The sequence below is a fragment of the Ahaetulla prasina genome, chromosome 3, assembly GCF_028640845.1.
Source record: "Ahaetulla prasina isolate Xishuangbanna chromosome 3, ASM2864084v1, whole genome shotgun sequence".
Taxonomy (NCBI): domain Eukaryota; kingdom Metazoa; phylum Chordata; class Lepidosauria; order Squamata; family Colubridae; genus Ahaetulla; species Ahaetulla prasina.
In genome coordinates, this window is record NC_080541.1 from 156,442,457 (window position 1) to 156,462,028 (window position 19,572).

At 36.9% G+C, this 19,572-nt stretch overlaps 1 protein-coding gene across 2 annotated transcripts in view; it reads right to left on the bottom strand.

Annotated features, from left to right (window-relative positions):
• Positions 1 to 19,572, bottom strand: part of AK5 (adenylate kinase 5) — a 124,081-nt gene that overhangs the window by 15,786 nt on the left and 88,723 nt on the right. For both annotated transcript variants that reach the window (XM_058177140.1, XM_058177141.1), the window contains 2 exons: positions 15,148 to 15,187; positions 12,087 to 12,131 (listed from right to left, as the gene is read on the bottom strand). In XM_058177140.1, the coding sequence (XP_058033123.1) occupies positions 12,087 to 12,131; positions 15,148 to 15,187 (85 nt within the window). The remainder of the gene's footprint in view (positions 1 to 12,086; positions 12,132 to 15,147; positions 15,188 to 19,572) is intronic.

The window sequence follows — 19,572 nt, forward strand, 5'->3', positions numbered from 1 at the left end:
CTACAACAGTCATAAGTGTGATAAACAGACATGTCACTTTCTTCAATGGCGGTGTTAACTTTGAACGGACACTAAATGAATGATTGTAACTTGAGATTACCCATATTCATCCGCCCACCCACCTATCCACCCACCCACCCACCCATCCATTTATTTTTAAACCACCCACTCTCTGTGTGATTTACAAGAGACCGTGCCTAAAGTATGACTACAATAAATTATGGGATGCGATGGCTCACCCATTAAAGACCCTCAGATGGAGAGCTGACAGCCTCCACGTAATCGGATGAGCTTCCATTATTTGCCCACCTAGCTGTTTGAAATCACGCAAATGCAAATAGATTAATAGGTACCATTTCAGTCGGAAGGTAACACAGTACGCCTTTGATTTATAGTCATGGTGGTCACATGGCCATAGAAATTGTCTTCAGACAAAGCTGGCTCCCTCAGCCAAGAAACGGAGATGAGAATTGTGCCCTAGAATCAGGCAAGACTGATAGGGAATCCTTTAACTTTTTAGACCTAAAGTGATACCATTCAGAAACTTTATAGCATGAAAATAACAAGTTACAGAATGTTTCATCCACCACATGAATAAGACTGGGTATCAGATCACTGGTAAATACCTGAGCTGAAAGATTTTTCCCCCAAATTCTTTTGGAAAAGATATAAGGAGTAGTGATACAGGGACTCTACCAAACAATTTTCAATTTATAAGTAATATGTTTTAGCACAGGGTTGGGCACAGGCTTTCTGAGCTAATTATTTTTTTATAGCCCCTCAGCACACTGGAGATAGGCAGGATTTTTCTTTGATAAAGGGGGAATCTGCAGCTATGAATTATTTACACAACAGTTGCTGGAAGCCTTAACAGTCTGAGAACCAATTCTTAAGAGAAACAGTGGTACAGAAACAAGAAGAATCCTTGAATGCGTGTCACCAAACCTTTGAAGTTTAAATTTTATTCGCTAAATTAAATATTGTAAAGTCTGAAATCTAAGCCTACCAACTCATTTAAGGAAATTGTTAATTAGTAATTAATACTAGCAACTGAAAACTCTTAGGACTTTGCCCAACATCCAAATAGAAAATGCAAATTTGTAACATTTAAATGTATTCTAATCAATGTCATATAACTGGCATGTCCAATCTGTCACCCATAAGCCACATGCAGCCCTGGACAGTAATGTGGCCCCATAGATCCTTCTGAGGTTTTCACGGGTGTTTGTATGTAGGTCTTTTGTTGTTCGGGTTTTCTCCCGTGTAAAATTGGAAATGTCTTGGCAACGTTTCGACGAAGTCTCATTCGTCATCTTCAGGCTTCAGCTTCGTGCTTCTGGGAGCAATGTGTGATCGCAAAAGGAAGAAACAGCTGCGATCACACATTGCTCCCAGAAGCACGGCTGAAGCCTGAAGATGACGAATGAGACTTCGTCAAACGTTGCCAAGATATTTTCAATATATATCTATATATATATATATATATATACTGTAAATTACTATACTATACTATACTATATTATACGTATGTATACATCACTCAAGACAATTCCTCTCCACTCAATTCAGTCCAGGCAAGCCAAAATGTTGGATGCCCATGTGATACAAAGAATTAAACTGGACATTTTCTGAGAAGAAGAAAAAAATTAAACAGAAAAAAAAGTGTAGGGAATTATTGAGAAGTGAGAAGTGTTAAGAGAAATGGTACCGAGCAGGGTCTCCCAACCATAGCTAGTTAAAGATGCATGGACTTCAACTTCCAAAACTTCCATTCTGGCTGGAGAATTATGGGAGTTAAAGTCCACACATCTTAAAGGGACCAAGTCTGGGAAATTATGATGTAGAGCAAATGTTGGCACTTGGCAACCAATAAGGCACCCCCTAAAATGGCTACAAGCTCCCCAAATTCCAAAGAGAGGGTTTTTTAAAAAAACAAATTGCCAATTTTTAAGGAAATATATGTAGGTATGTCACTTCATGAGAATTCTTCGTGAGGATTCTTCATGCAATCTTCATGAGAACTCAGAGTGGATTGTTTATCTCCTTTTGAATTCAATTTATCTCCTAGGTTCCTAAGGAAGCATTTTTTTCAGTCTGTAGCTCATGACCTCTCTGTGAACTAGTGAAGAGGCTGTTTTCTTAACTGATAACAAAGATATGTCCAGGTGATTAGAATGGGGGGAAGATGATTTTTTACTATTTAAATTTCCTTTCAAGAGATAAATCAGCAGGCATAGGCATATCTTTTCTCTAGGTTGTATCAAACAGTACCATTCTATCCAAAGGTGCCATTATTAATGCTCCCTGTAATATTCCAGTAAAATTGCAAAATTAAAAAATAAAAGCTGAAATTTTGTAGTTAAAAGCTTTACTGAAATCCATCAGGAGCTAGTTCCAAATATGCACGAACAGGATCAGAGGACACATAAGCAGAAAAGGGATTATTCTACAAGCAAAATTGTCCTTCCTCAATACTTATGTAACAGGGCATCTGAAATTCTGTATTATTATTATGGTTTGTTGCATGATCAGCCACATGATTTGGCATTTTTTTTTTGTCCACCTAAGGAGTCCTTCCCAAGATTCTGAGATAGGCATTATTGTTCTTTGATGATTTATCATATTATTATAGAGTGGAAGGAGTGGCAGAACCTGGGGGGGTGGGGGATGGAGTTCAAAGAGAGATCAACCTAGAATCTCCACATAGCCACAAGGGAGCTAAACCCAACCCCTCTTGAATCCTGTTGACCCTTACCTAATTCCTAGCAGGTGCTAACTGTTAGTTGACAATATTCCTGTGCACAGGTGTGAGTAGCAATAAATCACTTTAATTTAACCTTCATGTGTGGATCTGAACTTTCAGAGCTGACAACTACAAAATTATATCTTAACAACTACCACATTAATATCATTAAAAATAGCCTTCTCATAACTTTCCACATTATAGATCATTTGCAAACAAGAGACAATTTCTCTACTATTGAATATTTCTGACAAGTATCCAAGCAAGTGGGAATTCCATCAACAAGTTGGAAAATTCCCATTAGTATAAATACAGAGACATGAATTTTGTAGATATATGAAATAGAAACCACTATTTACAAAGGCGGTGGTGGAAGTACATGGCCTTGCCTTATATGAGATAAACAAGCAAATGTGTTTCCTGTAAAAAACATGGTAAACTGATGCCTTGCTGGCTTTCAGTCAGACCCCCAAAATCAAGAAAGACATGGAGTTATGTCTGAGAAGTTTCCTTTATTTTTCCTCACCTATAGATAAAAATCTTGCCAAACTAAATAAAACAGACTTTTTTTATTGGCCAAATATGATTGGACACACACAAGCAACTACAGGTAGTCCTTGATTTACAACCATTACTTTAGTGCCTGTTTGAACATACAATGGCACTGAAAAAAAATGACTTATGATCGTTTTTCTCACAACTGTTGCAGCATCCTGATTCAAATTTCTGATGGTCACAGTGTCCCAGGGTCATACAATCTCTTTTGCGACCTTCTGACAAGCAAAGTCAACGAGGAAGCCAGATTTACTTAACAACCGTGTTACTAACGAAACAACTGCAGTAATTTGTTTAACAACTGTGACAAGAAAGGTTGCAAAATGAAGCAAAATTCCTTTAACAACTGCCTCACTTAGCAACAGAAATTTTGGGCTCAATTATGGTTGTAAGTTGAAGATTACCTGTATTTGCATCATTAAAGATATACTCTGAGAAATGCTGGGGAAGAATGATCTTAACTCTCTCCCAACCAAATTACCTAAATGTTGCTATCTTCTTGGTCCTCTGAAATCTAGCCCCTCCTTCCTGGGAATAAACTACATTCTACCACATTTTCACTGGCTAGCAAGATAGCTTTTGCAAGGGGAATTGCTCCTGGACCCAAGCCGGTGTTTTTCCGGATCAAAGAAGATATTATCAAGGTCAGGGATACCAAACTCATGGCCCAAAGGCTGGATGTGTCACATGCTGGCCGCACCCATACCCACGCCCCATTTAGCAAAGGGGGGAAGTTGTGATTCATCACGTGACGATGCCATGATGATGTGAGTTTGTCACCCCTGGTCAAGATCATCCCCTTGATTTTGGACAGGTACTCCTCATGAGTAGGCAGGGAAAACTACTGTTTTTACAATTAATTTATGATGAACTGGCTGAATTTGGGATTATATCAAGATCACATTCCCAAAGCATCCTTTACAAATGTTAAACTTGACTTATATCTTAAATTACTTTTTTTTAAATTGTTTTTCTTTCTTTTTTTGCATTTTGGAGAGATTGATTCCTTGTACTGGCAAAAATTTTACTGTATTCATCTGGTGAGTTTCCACCTCCTTTAAAAAAAATTTTTTTTGATTATGCTGCATAAGGGTATGGATTGTATGGTTTTTGGAAAATAAATTATAGAATTGGAGGCAGAGGGTTAAGAATTATAGTTATTTAGTTTATTTAGTTTATTTATTATTTATTTATATATTTTACGTAGAATTATTTAGAAGATATTTTCTCACAGGAAAATGGAAATTGTTTTTCTTTATTTTATGATAAGGAAACCTTTAAGACTGGAACTCAATCCTGAAGATAAACAAAATAGAGCAGAAATATTTGATTATCTTTCAATGAGGTTTTTCAACAGAATGGATAACATGTTTGCTAACATTGTCAGAGTAAAGTTTTTCTAATAAAGTTGTAAGCAATAAATATGCTAGAATGAATACCGATGAAATTAATTTGAAGGGGAATTTCAATATAATACAAATAAATCTGAGGGGCTGACTCATTCCCTAAAGGAGATGAACAAATATTAAATTAGGAAATTGATTTGGACTTTTTGTTTCTCTTCTGAATATTCGAAACAGCTCTGCTAAGATTTATAAGGACTTTTTTAGAAGTGACAAAAATGGATAAATTTTACATTGATAAAAAGAAATCCATTAACGTTCTGAAGGATTTTCGCTTTGAAATGCAGTTGAGTAGAAAAGTACTTCTGAGTCATTTTTAACAGGGTTAAGAATAATTTTAATCTTAATTTTAAATTTTAAATTATTTTTTGTTTTTTTAACTAGAGTTAAAAGAAAAAAATAGTGTATTTGGTTAGTCATAGTAGACTTTTGCTGACAGAGAATGATTGATGTAACAATTGGACCTTGTTTTATTTATCTAAGAGAGAATATTGGGGAGAAGAGAGATTGTGGTTTATTTAGAGACAGCAATACACTATTAAAATTATTTTACCTTCTATAATGAAGGGGGAAGTTACTTTTTTTTTTCCTTTCCCCCTTTTTTTCTGTTTTACCCCAATTCTTTCTATAAATGTTATTGTAGCTTTTGTTGTTTTCATTGACTTTTATTCTCTTCATTTATAATGTTTAATAAAATTATTTTGAAAAAAAACCCTAGGGTATGTGTTGCTGTTATCAATCTGATCCTGAATTTGGACTCTTTCAGCTTTTTAGAAACTAACTTGTTTGCCCTTAACTTGTAACAGTCACATCAAATTGAATTTTTATTATGGTGATAGACTATTATAGAAAGAATAAAATGCAAATAGTAATTTTAAAACTTAAAAAAATACCTTGCAACAGTAAAACTTCTAAGAAATTCCTAAAACCTAGACAATAAATACTTTACTTTCAAAATAGGCTGAAAAAAATAACTATTGCCTGGGCATGAAGAAAAAAAAATACTGATTCTTGATATTGATATCTTTTCTTAAACAGTAAGGAAAGTTCAGTTTAGATTTATATCCCATCCAAATTCTTGTCAGAAAACACTGGTTAACAATAAATTAAAACTTACGTTCTAGTTTTTTTAAAGGAAAAATTAAATTTCTTTCTTTCTCCTGTGCCAGCAGGCAGTGATTGTTACACCAATATAATTACATAGTGGATCACATAATACTATTTGCATAGATTCTGGTGTTGGTTGCTCCTTATTGCTAGGGACACTTGGGCAATGGCTACCTGACAGGCCTTCCTAGTGTACTCATCTTTGTTGTCTAAACCCTTTCTCGTCTTCACTCTTTGGGCCTTCAATTAGGACTTGAACTGGCTTTGATTTAGCGTGAATTTCTGTATCTCTTGGCAGGAGGAAACTCTTTTGGATTAAGACCTTCAATAATGTTACTACATGCTTTTTCAGCCTAATACCCTGAAAAAGAAGAATTGCAGCCACATGAAAAAAATGGATGTGGATTCAGAATTCTATATATTTGTTAAAAATAGACAGGATAGGGAAGGAGAACAGCATGCATGTTTTCCCCTCTGTCACTCTATTCATTTTTTATCACCCTTGCAGAAACTGATTTTTTTGACTGGAGAATAAAGGCAAATTCAGAGACTATATATCCCAATGCTTTTTTAAAACCCAAGTCATTTTTCAAAACATATGCTGCAATCAATAAAGCAAATATAAAGACATAGCCCTGGGAGATAGCTCTGTGGTGAAAATAGGGACAGCTTTCACATAACCCCATTAACCAAATAAAATTCTATTTATTCACCATCAACCTGCCCTTTTCATATGAGCAAGAAGCAGCTAACTGTGCAAAAAAAATCCAGTTTCCTATTATCATTTGACATTATTTTTCTTTCCATCCGCCAGTCCTTGAATTTAAGACTAAATGAGCATAAACACCTTGAGGATTGATTTATGCAGCTAAAAAGGTAAAGAAGTATTAACAAATCCTATGCTGTGCTTTGTCTTGGCATTTTTGTAATCCAGATAATTACATTTACAGAGACAATTTTTCCCCCTCACATTTGTTTAGAAAGTACGATGGGGAAAATTATCTTTATGCTAAAAAAATAAATAGGATAGTGTCTAAAAATAACATTTCCAACTAGTATTGTATTCTGCTCACATTTCTCGGGTTGGATGCAATCGAGAATTCTGTTTAGACAAGTAGGGTTTTCACTTAGAGTTAAAGTGATGCTATCTTTTACCTGAATTTTCTTGGCATGGTACTAAAATGCCTGGCACTCACATTCACTGAAGAGGAAAGATGGAATTAATTACAAAAGTTGATTTTCATTTTGTAACTCATCTGGTGTCTTCCTTTCCGAGTGTGACTTTATTACTATTACAACCATTTTATTTAGAGATGAGGGCAAAGCACCAACATTTTCCTCTTTGATACAGTGCCTTTTTTACATACAGGTATAAATTAGAGAAAGGAGGAGTATTAGGTATCTTTTCCATCTTGAGCTATTTATTAAAAAAATAAATAAAGGAGGGATATAAATAAAATATAATAAACTGCATTAATGGAGCACTGAATCTCCATGTTTTCCAGTGTGCTAGTTATTGTGAGGTATTGTCATTTATAGGTTACTTTTTAAAGCACAGCTGTTGCCTCTGAGTCATTATTGACTGCTTCAGTTCCTGATCTTTTAAGAATTGGAAAAGCAGCAGCAGAAAGATGGGAACATTTTCTGAACAGACTTGTGCACAGCAACCTGTTCTTTCAGACAAACTACTCAGACAAGCCACTTCAGGTTTTAAACAAAGACCTTTCCAAATACTTTGCTAGTTATTTCCAAAAGCATCATGGAAGCCTGTCGGAAATGATCTGGAAAAAAAATTCTTTGCATTCGGTAGAATAGATTAATTTCTCTGGAGAATTATAAAATCATGATGTTGCAAGCACAGCTGCATACGAAAGGGAAAGAGCTTATGTCATTTTAATTTTTTTTTAAAACTCCAGTCCTGGAGCTGTCTCTCATGCCACTTATTTAACAAGTTAACTTATTAAACTTAATACAACATTCCTATCAAAGGAATGGGGTTTTTTCCCCCAGGATTGTGCAGAAGTCTAAAAGCATCTGGGCTATTTTAATAACAGAAGATGAAGTCTGGAGCACTTGTTCCAATCCTCTTTGAAGTATGCACGGCCCTATTCTCTGTACGCTTCCAGCAAATTATTGTAGAAAAACACAAGATGTACTGTATCCATCAAGGGATCCGGCTGAAGGAACAAATTGGATTGGGAAGATATTCAGTCTGAGATATTGGTCAAAACATACTGGCAATCTGTGCAAAACAACAGCAACAACCGTTTCCTATTATCATTTGATATTATTTCTCCATCCGCCAGTCCTTGAATTTAAGACTGAATGGGCATAAATACTTTCAGGGTAGATTTATGCAGCTGAAAAGCTAGGTTGTTGGGTTTTTTTAAAAATAACTCTTGCTAATTCAGCCTCAATCCAATGATATCGCAATCATTGCTTTGTTTTCTGTGGCTCCTCACTTGCTTTTCTGTCACTAATCCTACCCTTTAGCGATATTAGTTAAAGAAATCAGATAAATCAAGTGTTTATCCACTGATGAATTTGGGCAATTCCAGGGACAACATCAAAGCATGGGGAGGGGGTTTCTGCATGTGGGTCCGTAGGTTGACCATTTTTACTTTAAGCAACTGGAGAAGAACACCTTCATGGACCCTTCAGAGGATAATAAGGAAGGACCAGCTTCTGGCAATGTGTTTCTTTTTTGCATCCGCATTTATCAGACATTTGCCAGCAGCAGATGAACAATGGAAGGAAATATTCAGTGCCATACAAAAGCGAGGGGAAACATATCTAAGTACATAGCTGGTCTGTCTATGGTATATTGCCAGAATCAGATATTTCCTTGGTTACAGAAGATCAGGAAAATTATCAGAGGGTTTGGTTTGTTCCATTGTGGATCAGCAACAGTGTTTTGTGCATGTCCTTCTATAACCTCTCTTCCTGACCTGGACAGGTCAGGCAGCAGGGTTATGCTGAGGGGCCCATCTCCCCCAAAAGTTGCATCTAATGGGACCCAGGTGATGGTGCATCTTCTCTGCTGTGGACCCTGCCATCTGGAACATTATTCTTTCAGAAGGCCTTCTTACCAGCCTTCAGGATCCCAGGAACAACCTATACAGTAACTGTACAAGATTATTAAAAAGATGTTCTACTTCCTTGAGTTTATAAAAGGTAAAGGTAAAGGTTCCCCTCCCACATACGTACTAGTCCTTCCCAACTCTAGGGGGCGGTGTTCATCTCCGTTTCAAAGCTGAAGAGCCAGCACTGTCTGAAGACGTCTCCATGGTCATGTGGCCGGCATCACTCAATGCCAAAGGTGCACGGAACGCTGTTACCTTCCCACCAAAGGTGGTCCCTATTTTTTCTACTTGCATTTTTTATGTGGTTTCGAACTGCTAAGTTGGCAGAAGCTGGGAAAAGTAATGGGAGCTCACCCCATTACATGGCACTAGGGATTCAAACAGCTGAACTGCCGATCTTTTGATCGACAAGCTCAGAGTCATTTTTGATTGATATGGAGTTTTGAACGTTGTGCTTTAAGCCTCCCAGTCACTTGTTTATGTGATGGGTAGCTATATAAATATGCTAGTATATTAAATAAATAAATTAAAAGGCCCATTTCATGTGTTAAGAGAATTATGAATGAAACTGTTACTTCCTGAAAAGTAATACAGGTAGTTCGCACTTAACATTGGTAATTGGGACTAGCAACTCTTTTATTAAGTGTTGCGGTTATAAAGCACAACATCAAGTGACTGTGCTGGCGGGAGTTGCAGCACTTCCAGTTGCCTTGTTAGGTGAATCCCACTCAGTCACAGGTCCCACAGTCACATGGTCACCTGCCTTATGGAATCTTCTCCCATCAGAAATGAGGTTAGCTACATCTCTTTTCATATTCTGCAAGACTTGGCTTTGCAATTAGGCCTGGAGACCTCAGAGGACTGGGGAGATTTTGCAATTGTTCCCTTAATGTGATTAACAACATCCTCTCCTGCTCATGTGTTTTTTTTATAGTTTTTGTAGTTTTTAATGACTTTTCATCTATTTATTGGTTTTCTTTTTAATTAACTGTACCCAGAGTCATGCTTTTGTGAGATGGGTATAGATGATTAATAGGTAGAGATAGGTAGGTAGATAGATGATATAGGATAGATAGATAGATAGATAGATAGATAGATAGATAGATAGATAGATAGATAGATAGATAGATAGATAGATAGATGATAGATAGATAGATAGATAGATAGATATGGATGATGGATGGATGGATGACAGATGATACATAGATGATAGATATGATAGCTAGAGATTGACTTTTGACTTCCTACTGGCTTCCCCAATGACTTTATTGGAAGCCAGCAGTGAAAGTCACAAAGAGCAATCATGTAACCATGTGATGCTGCAACCATCATAAATGCAAGCTGGGTGCCAAGTGCCTGAATCAAGATCATGTGACTTCAGCACCACTGTGATGGCCACAACTCAGAGGAACAGTTCCCTCATTCAGGTTTCAAACAGTCACTGAATGAGTGGTTGCTGAATGAGGCCCACCTGTGTATTCATCCAAATATTGAGAGTTTGAACTTGAACATCGGTTTCCAATAAAATAATTTATTTTGTTCAAGTCAATGAAAAAAACATTTTTGTCAGATGTTTATTAATTCTTCTATTGCAGTCATATTTTTTTTTTAAATCCTGCACGTTCTCCTTTGTGTTATGTGCCTGATTGCCATAGCAACTTCTCTACATTTTTAGGATTTTTTGCATCCATTCTAGAATTCTAGAATTGCAAAAAGATTAATTAGTTCCAAAACATGATTAACAACTGAGAAGAATTCAACACTGATGCTAGTGGGGTGTGTTTTCATCCTGTTCCTATCACTTCAGATTGAAAATGAAGCTTCACAAGATTTCCCTGGTTATATATTGAAGGTTTATTCTTTTTCTCCCAAAGAGGATTATTTGTGTTACTGATGACTTGCAGAATCAGATTATTCTATCCAAGTGTGACTAAATTACGACAGAGAACTCAAGAGTTGTAATGTTCTTATGCATGTTACCAGATAATGAATAATGAACAAGAGTCCTATATTCTTAACTGCCAAAGAGCTCTTGCTTTCTTGGGGCTTGGTTCAAATGTGTAGAGAAGCTACCAAGCTAACTGATATTCACAGCATCTTTTTCCCTCCTGAGTAATAATATAATAATATGGTTCTCTCATTTTGCCCCACTCTTTCATGATTCACAAGCAATCCCAACTGCATTATTTGCTTAATACTGCAGGTAACACAATGTAGAAAGAAAAAGCACTTTAGGGTTGGTTGCTTACACTCATATACATGTTCAAATATTGACATAAATATATGTTTGTGGATGACTATGTATATGTATATTATTACCAATCTAAATCATTCCACGTCAGGATTAAAGCCTCATTATTGAAGATTTTGGACCATAATGTAACATACTATCCTAGAGCAGATTGGTTTAACCATGCATCAACCATGCTCTGACACAAATATATATTCCCCAGTCTAGGAATGAGACTGTATGACTGGCCCAAAGTCACCCAGGTAGTTTCTGGTTGAAAGGGAGGACTCAAAAAGTTTCCCCACTGCTAGTCCAGCACCTAGTCCAGTACTGCTTGTCATGTATATGTACATCAGAGGTGGGTTTCAGCAGGTTCTAACCAGTTCTGGAGAACCGGTAGCAGAAATTTTGAGTAGTTCGAACCGATAGTAAAAATTCTGACTGGCCACACCCCCATCTATTCTCTGCCTCCCGAGTCCCAGCTGATCGGGAGGAAATGGAGATTTTTGCAGTATACTTCACCTGAAGTGGTATGAGAATGGAGATTTTACAGTATCCTTCCCCTGCCATGCCCACCAAACCACACCTCATAAGCCATGCCATGCCCACCAAGCCACACCCACAGAACTGGTAGTAAAAAAATTTGAAATCTACCACTGATATACATATATGTCTTGGGCAGGAAAAAACTACTCTAAACATCTACTAATTTGGGTATTAATTAAATATCCCTATTAGTAATTATGAAGTATCTTCTTTACAGTGTTACATATTTTTCTGATAATTTTTCCGATACTTTTTTTAAATCAACTATCTCTGTGCTGTTTTATTCTCAATGGTTCTGATCCTGGCAAATCTAAAAAAGATACCATATTTAGACAAATTTATGCAGTTCATTAGTACTCATCCAAAGAGTTATTGCATATATAAAACAAGTATGTCTGGCCATGTCTTTTGTTACTCACCAAGTACAAAAATTATGTTTGATTTCTTCAGGTCTTCTGTAAAATCTAAATTAAAATGAAAATAGTTTTAAACATTAGTAGTAAGCAAAACATACATACTGTTGTAAAATCTATCACAGTGGTTCTCAACTGTGGTCTGTGGATCCTTGGGGGAGGTAGGTATGTGATTCATCACAAGGAGTCTGAGAAGGCTTGAAGAAATGTTATGATTTAAATCTTACGTTAAGTCTTGGGGGTCTGTGGCCATGATCCATCGCCACAAAAGGTATTTAAAGAGGGTCCATGGTGAAGAAAAGGTTGAGAACCACTGATCTATCATATTAAACGTACAATATGATCTTGTGTGTCTCTACAAAGAAAAAATACTGAAACTTGTGTCCACTGAAATTTGTGGGGTACTTGTGCTCTGTGAGTTGGTTGTTTTCTTGCAGATGTTTCATTCCCAATTAAGTAATAACATCAGTGTTAAGTGCTAAGACACTCCCTGTCTGTATACAGTAGCTTGCCCTGCCAGTTTTGGTGGGAATGTGAGTTTCTTCTTGGGAGTTCCTTGCTTAAGATGTTTTCTGCTTAACTGTGTGCTTCTTATACAGCTCCTCTCGTGGGAGGTTGGGATGTTACTTTGGTAATGGAGCACTTGGTTAGTGTGGGTTGTTTTTTGAAAGACTTGTGTTTCTAATTTGCCATCATTTTCTCTGAATAAGAACATTATTCAGAACAGTACAAATCACTGCAGCAATCCAGAACACAAGAAAAAGGAAATAAACTACCTATATAATATCTTCCAACAAAATGGACACCCACGCAACTTTATCAAAAAGCGCCTGACTACTCAATCTACTACAGCACAATCAAAACAAGCTTTGAAAAAGTTAACACAACCATTCATCAAAAACATCTCAGAAACAACCAACAGACTATTACAACCATACAACATCATCATAGCAAACAAACCAATTAAAGCCCTTGAAAAAAACATGACTAACTAAACTCCTTGAGTTAACGCATCGACAGACTCAACCACAGTTTCAACTAGAAAGAATCAACAATCAAGTAGAAAACAATACCTTCATCTGGGAACTACCAAGGAGAAAATCACACCCCCAGCAAAATTGGCAAGGCAAGTTACCATATATAAATCGGGAGCAAGCCCCACAGTTACTCACTCTGATGATGTTAATTAGTTGGGTAATGAAACATCTGCAAACAAACAACCAAGCTTAGAAAGCACCAATGACTCCATAATTCAATCATGAGCTACATACATTCTCTTCTATAGGAGTCATTGAAATTTATTCTCAAATACAGATTGCAGTCTGTTTTTTTCTTAAAATAAGTTTATATTTTCAAATGGGACTCAGAATAGCAACTAATAAGCAATCTAATTGCTCATTGCTATTACAGTTCCTTTTCTTCTTCTTTTTTATAGCCATGGTTCAAAACATTTAATGCAAAATACCTGGAGGAATATTTTATGCTACCCTTGTTAAAACTTCATTTAATTTTGTCAAGTGCAAGTTGAAATCTATTCCATCAGTCCATACTTGTAACCTGAACACCAAACAATTGCAATGATTTCTTTTCTTGAACAGTATCTCTTTTTTCGCTCAAGGACAACTAAAGTTAATTGCTGCTTAGCTGGGAGCATATCTTACTGAATGCAAGCCTACACATGATGAAAGACTTACAATATTATCATTGTTCATCACTATGAATGTTGTTTCATTCATAAAAATCTGAAGAATAATTCATAAAAATGTATTCACTACATTTTTGAATATTTCATTACCAGAAGTACAGGGTTTTGAACCCTGCTGAATGTAGCTATTTTGAACCTTGTGAGTACTGGATTAATAAAAGGGTGCTATTATACTTCCATTCCTGTACTAAAGGATAAAAGCTGCTCTATGGCCACTTTATTCCATATTATATGAACACTCCTAGAACATCTGCAAGGATACCCATTCATATTTCCAACTTCTTTGGATGGTGGGGTATTGAAAAGCTGATCAAAAATTGCAATGTAGACCATCCTGAATCTCCAAATGAAACAAATCCAATGTTCAGCCATTCTATGCACATAGCCCTCCAAATTAAAATAATTTTTATTATTATTATCATCATTAAGCAGGATTGCCAAACCTGAAAATTTTTTATTTTTGAATATGACAAATTTCTGATGATGTTGGGGATCCTTTGTTAAACATTCTGAATTTCTCATGGCACCATGAGGAGAGTTTCAATGGCTTTCTGTATCATAATTGCAATGTGAAAATCAAATGCTGATACACAGGCCAGTGCATATATTTATCTTATCATTCCTTATCATCATCTTCTTTTAACGACCCCATAATCCCTTGCAGGGTAGAGTCTGGGTAGCTGAATGGAACTAGAAGAGTGTTTATTGATCGGATGCCCTTCCTGTTGCCAATGCGGAGTTTTGTTCAGCAGATATATTCTCATTGTGCCCAGAGAGAGAAATATCTGCCTCTTCCTAGGATCAAACTCACAGCCTCCTGATTGTGAGGCGAGAGTTCTACCTCTAGGTCACCACATCACTTCCTTTATTCTATGATTTTTTATGAGACTAGCAAACTTGATTAACACCTTAGAAACACTGCTACATCTCTGAAGAAGAAGTTAGAAATTACTCTTACAAATAAAATCATTGGAGAAGATGATATATACTTAATTTCTGAGGGCACAATGGTATTCATGAGACTCTGGAATCAGTTGCATGTTGTTTCACATATATGGGGCTGTGAACATTTGAAACTAATTCATATGATATCAATTATATCAATTAAACAAGCCACCTTTTTCCATTGTCTTTCAGAGTAGCATTATAGATTGACTCCTTAAAACAGCAGCATTTTTTTTTCAGGCTAAGTTAAAGTCGGTAAAAAGGATGCTGCTACTTTAATGAGCAGCAAGAAGGTACTTTGCTAGTACAAAGTCCAAAATGCTTTGACAATAAAGCACGCATGACTCCAACACATAAATTAAGAGGATTAATTTAATATATATTACAATAACTTATACTAAAATTAAAAAAACTCACCTGCATTTTCAGGCCTGCAAACACATGATTGTTCATATGCCTGTTATATTATAAATCGATATGGAAAAAATTAGCTTATATGTTATCATTACTAAATCTACTAATATGAAAACAGATTTGTCCATAATTATAACTCCATAAGCCCTCGTGACGTCTCGTCTGGATTACTGCAATGCTCTCTACATGGGGCTCCCCTTGAGGGGCATCCGGAGGCTTCAGTTAGTCCAGAACGCGGCTGCGCGGGTGATAGAGGGAGCCCCTCGTGGCTCCCGCGTGACACCTATCCTGCGCAGACTGCACTGGCTACCTGTGGCCTTCTGGGTGCGCTTCAAGGTTTTGGTGAACGTCTTCAAAGCGCTTCATGGCATAGGGCCGGGCTATTTACGGGACCACCTACTGCTACCGAATACCTCCCACCGACCCGTGCGCTCTCACAGAGAGGAAGGGCCTTCTCTGTGGGGGCTCCCGCCCTTTGGAACGAACTCCCCCCGGGACTCCGTCAACTTCCGGACCTCCGAACCTTTCATCGCGAGCTTAAAACGCATTTATTCATCTGCGCAGGACTGGGTTAGTTTTTTAAATTTATGGGTTTTAATTGGGTTTTTATTATTTATTCTAAATTTTTAATTTCGGCCAATTGAATAAGTTTTTTAATTGTATTTTAATTGTGTTTATATTGTAACATTATTGTGTATGTTATCATTACTAAATCTACTAATATGAAAACAGATTTGTCCATAATTATAACTCCATAAGTATAGGGGCTTTTTGGTTTTTTTCCAACACCCATTTTAGTGTACCTTATCATCAAATTAATTTGGGGCATAGTCATATTTTCGGTACTGAGTGTACAGTATGTTTCACGTTTGAAATTTCAGCATTCCTTTTTAAATGCACCTGACTTATGCTGAGGAGCCAATATACACAATGTTAAGGTTTTCAGATACAGGAAATACTAATTTCTAGGTAAGTCAGGATGTGAGGAATAATAAAGCATTCACTGTATCTGAAAGTTGTAGAATTTTCTGAAGTTGTAGGTATTGACTTTCATAAACATGAGCAGGTAAGAGAACTCTCTGTCCAAGCAGGAGACCCTATATCATTTCAGACAAAGGGCTGTCCAATCTCTTCTTAAAAACCTCCAATGATAGAGCACCCTACAAGTTCTGAAAGCAAGCTGTTTCACTGATTAATTGCTCTCACTGTCAAGAAATTTCTTCTTAGTTCTAGGTTGAACCTCTCTTTGATAAGTTTTCATCCATTACTTCTGATCTCAGGTGCTTTGGAGAATAAGCTGTCCTCCTCTTCTTTGTAACAGTCTCCCAAATATCCAGAGACTGATGTTATATCACTCCAGTCCTTCTTGTTAGACTAGGCATGCCCAATTCCTGCAACTGTTCTTCATATGTTTTACCCTCCAGACCCCTAATCATCATTGTTGCACTTCTCTGCACTCTTTCTAGAGTCTCAACATCTTTTTTGTATTGTGGTGACTAGAACCGGAAGTAGTATTCAAAGTGCAGTCTCACCAATGCATATATACCCTGTTTCCCTGAAAATAAGACATTCCCTGATAATAAGCCCAATCAGACTTTTGAGCGCATGCGCTAAAATAAGCTTCCCCCTGAAAATAAGCCCTCCTCGAAAATATTTAAATGCAGAGCTGGAAATCAGCTCATCTTCCTCCACACGCCACAAAATAATAAGACCTCCCCAAAAATAAAGCTAAGCTTATTTCAGGGTTCAAAAAAATATAAGACAAGGTCTTATTTTCGGGGAAACATGGTAGCAGTACTAATACTTCAAGTGGCCTTGATGCTACCCCTCTATTCATGCATACTAGGATTGCATTGGCCTTTTTGGCAACAGAAGCACACGAGTGGCTCATACTTAAGTGACTGTCCATTATGACTCGCTCTCACAGTCACTGCTGTTGAGCCAGGTATCATCTACTGTATACCTGTGCATTTGATTCTTCTTGCCTAAGTGTAAAACTTTACTTTTCTCACTAATGAACTGCATTCTCTGAAATGCTATGTTCTTCTCTTTAAGTCTTGATACATTGACCTACTTCCACTCGTGATTCTCACTTCACTTGGTATCTTCCCTTCTGCTTGTATGCACTTGTATGCTGAATTAAAGAGTTGATAGGTTTTAACCACTTCTAAATGTACACTCTTCTGCTTCCTTGCTTCTTACAATTGTTTCCTTCCTGTTACACAGTAATATAATTCTGTGTAATATAATTAATATAAAAACAATATTATAATGTATACACATCAGAAACCAGACAATTGCTATTCCTCTTTCTCTTTTCATTCTTTAAGTTGCCATCATGTGACTTCTTTCTGAGTTTTTGCCATTTTATCTACTACTAATTCATTTTTCTGGCTTACCAGTATTATCTTGGGAAACAAAGCTAAACAGATATATAACCGTTAAGGAGTAAAAAAAAGAATCCAAATTTAACTGTCATTGATATCTGGAATTTTAGAAGTTATACAGATAAGCTTCTGCCGTGTAACTTAACAACTATTGATATGAAAGATTTAAAAAATCTGGATAGTGGAAGTTGCAGGACTTGGAGAAAGCAGAAGAGAAGAGAAAGAACTGGAAAAAATAACAAAACACAAAGATCTGCAGATAGACATAGAAATGATGTGGCAAAAGAAAGATACAGGCTTTGAAGTTAAAGAATTAAACAATTTGAAGGATATAAATATATGTGTCAAATGATTAGTGAATGCCTTCTTCACACTATTGAGATGGTTTTGACTATCTAAAACTGATAATGTCTTCTCTTGCCACATGACTGTCTACTTTATGGCTACCTGTGGCCTTCTGGGTGCGCTTCAAGGTTTTGGTGAACGCTTCAAAGCGCTTCATGGCATAGGGCCGGGCTATTTACGGGACCACCTACTGCTACCGAATACCTCCCACCGACCCGTGCGCCTCACAGAGAGGACTCCTCAGGGTGCCGTGAGCGTCAGCCTTCTGCTGGCGCCCAGAGGAAGGGCCTTCTCTGTGGGGCTCCGCCTTTGAACGAACTCCCCGGGACTCCGTCAACTTCCGGACCTCCGTACCTTTCATCGCGAGCTTAAAACGCATTTATTCATCTGCGCAGGACTGGGTTAGTTTTTTAAATTTATGGGTTTTAATTGGGTTTTTATTATTTATTCTAAATTTTTAATTTCGGCCCAATTGAATAAGTTTTTTAATTGTATTTTAATTGTGTTTATATTGTAACATTATTGTGTATTTTATTTGGCTGTGAACCGCCCTGAGTCCTTCGGGAGAAGGGCGGTATAGAAATTTAAATAATAAATAAATAATAAATAAATAAATAAATAAGTATAGGGGCTTTTTGGTTTTTTTCCAACACCCATTTTAGTGTACCTTATCATCAAATTAATTTGGGGCATAGTCATATTTTCGGTACTGAGTGTACAGTATGTTTCACGTTTGAAATTTCAGCATTCCTTTTTAAATGCACCTGACTTATGCTGAGGAGCCAATATACACAATGTTAAGGTTTTCAGATACAGGAAATACTAATTTCTAGGTAAGTCAGGATGTGAGGAATAATAAAGCATTCACTGTATCTGAAAGTTGTAGAATTTTCTGAAGTTGTAGGTATTGACTTTCATAAACATGAGCAGGTAAGAGAACACTCTGTCCAAGCAGGAGACCCTATATCATTTCAGACAAAGGGCTGTCCAATCTCTTCTTAAAAACCTCCAATGATGGAGCACCCTACAAGTTCTGAAAGCAAGCTGTTTCACTGATTAATTGCTCTCACTGTCAAGAAATTTCTTCTTAGTTCTAGGTTGAACCTCTCTTTGATAAGTTTTCATCCATTACTTCTGATCTCAGGTGCTTTGGAGAATAAGCTGTCCTCCTCTTCTTTGTAACAGTCTCCCAAATATCCAGAGACTGATGTTATATCACTCCAGTCCTTCTTGTTAGACTAGGCATGCCCAATTCCTGCAACTGTTCTTCATATGTTTTACCCTCCAGACCCCTAATCATCATTGTTGCACTTCTCTGCACTCTTTCTAGAGTCTCAACATCTTTTTTGTATTGTGGTGACTAGAACCGGAAGTAGTATTCAAAGTGCAATCTCACCAATGCATATATACCCTGTTTCCCTGAAAATAAGACATTCCCTGATAATAAGCCCAATCAGACTTTTGAGCGCATGCGCTAAAATAAGCTTCCCCCTGAAAATAAGCCCTCCTCGAAAATATTTAAATGCAGAGCTGGAAATCAGCTCATCTTCCTCCACATGCCACAAAATAATAAGACCTCCCCAAAAATAAAGCTAAGCTTATTTCAGGGTTCAAAAAAATATAAGACAAGGTCTTATTTTCGGGGAAACATGGTAGCAGTACTAATACTTCAAGTGGCCTTGATGCTACCCCTCTA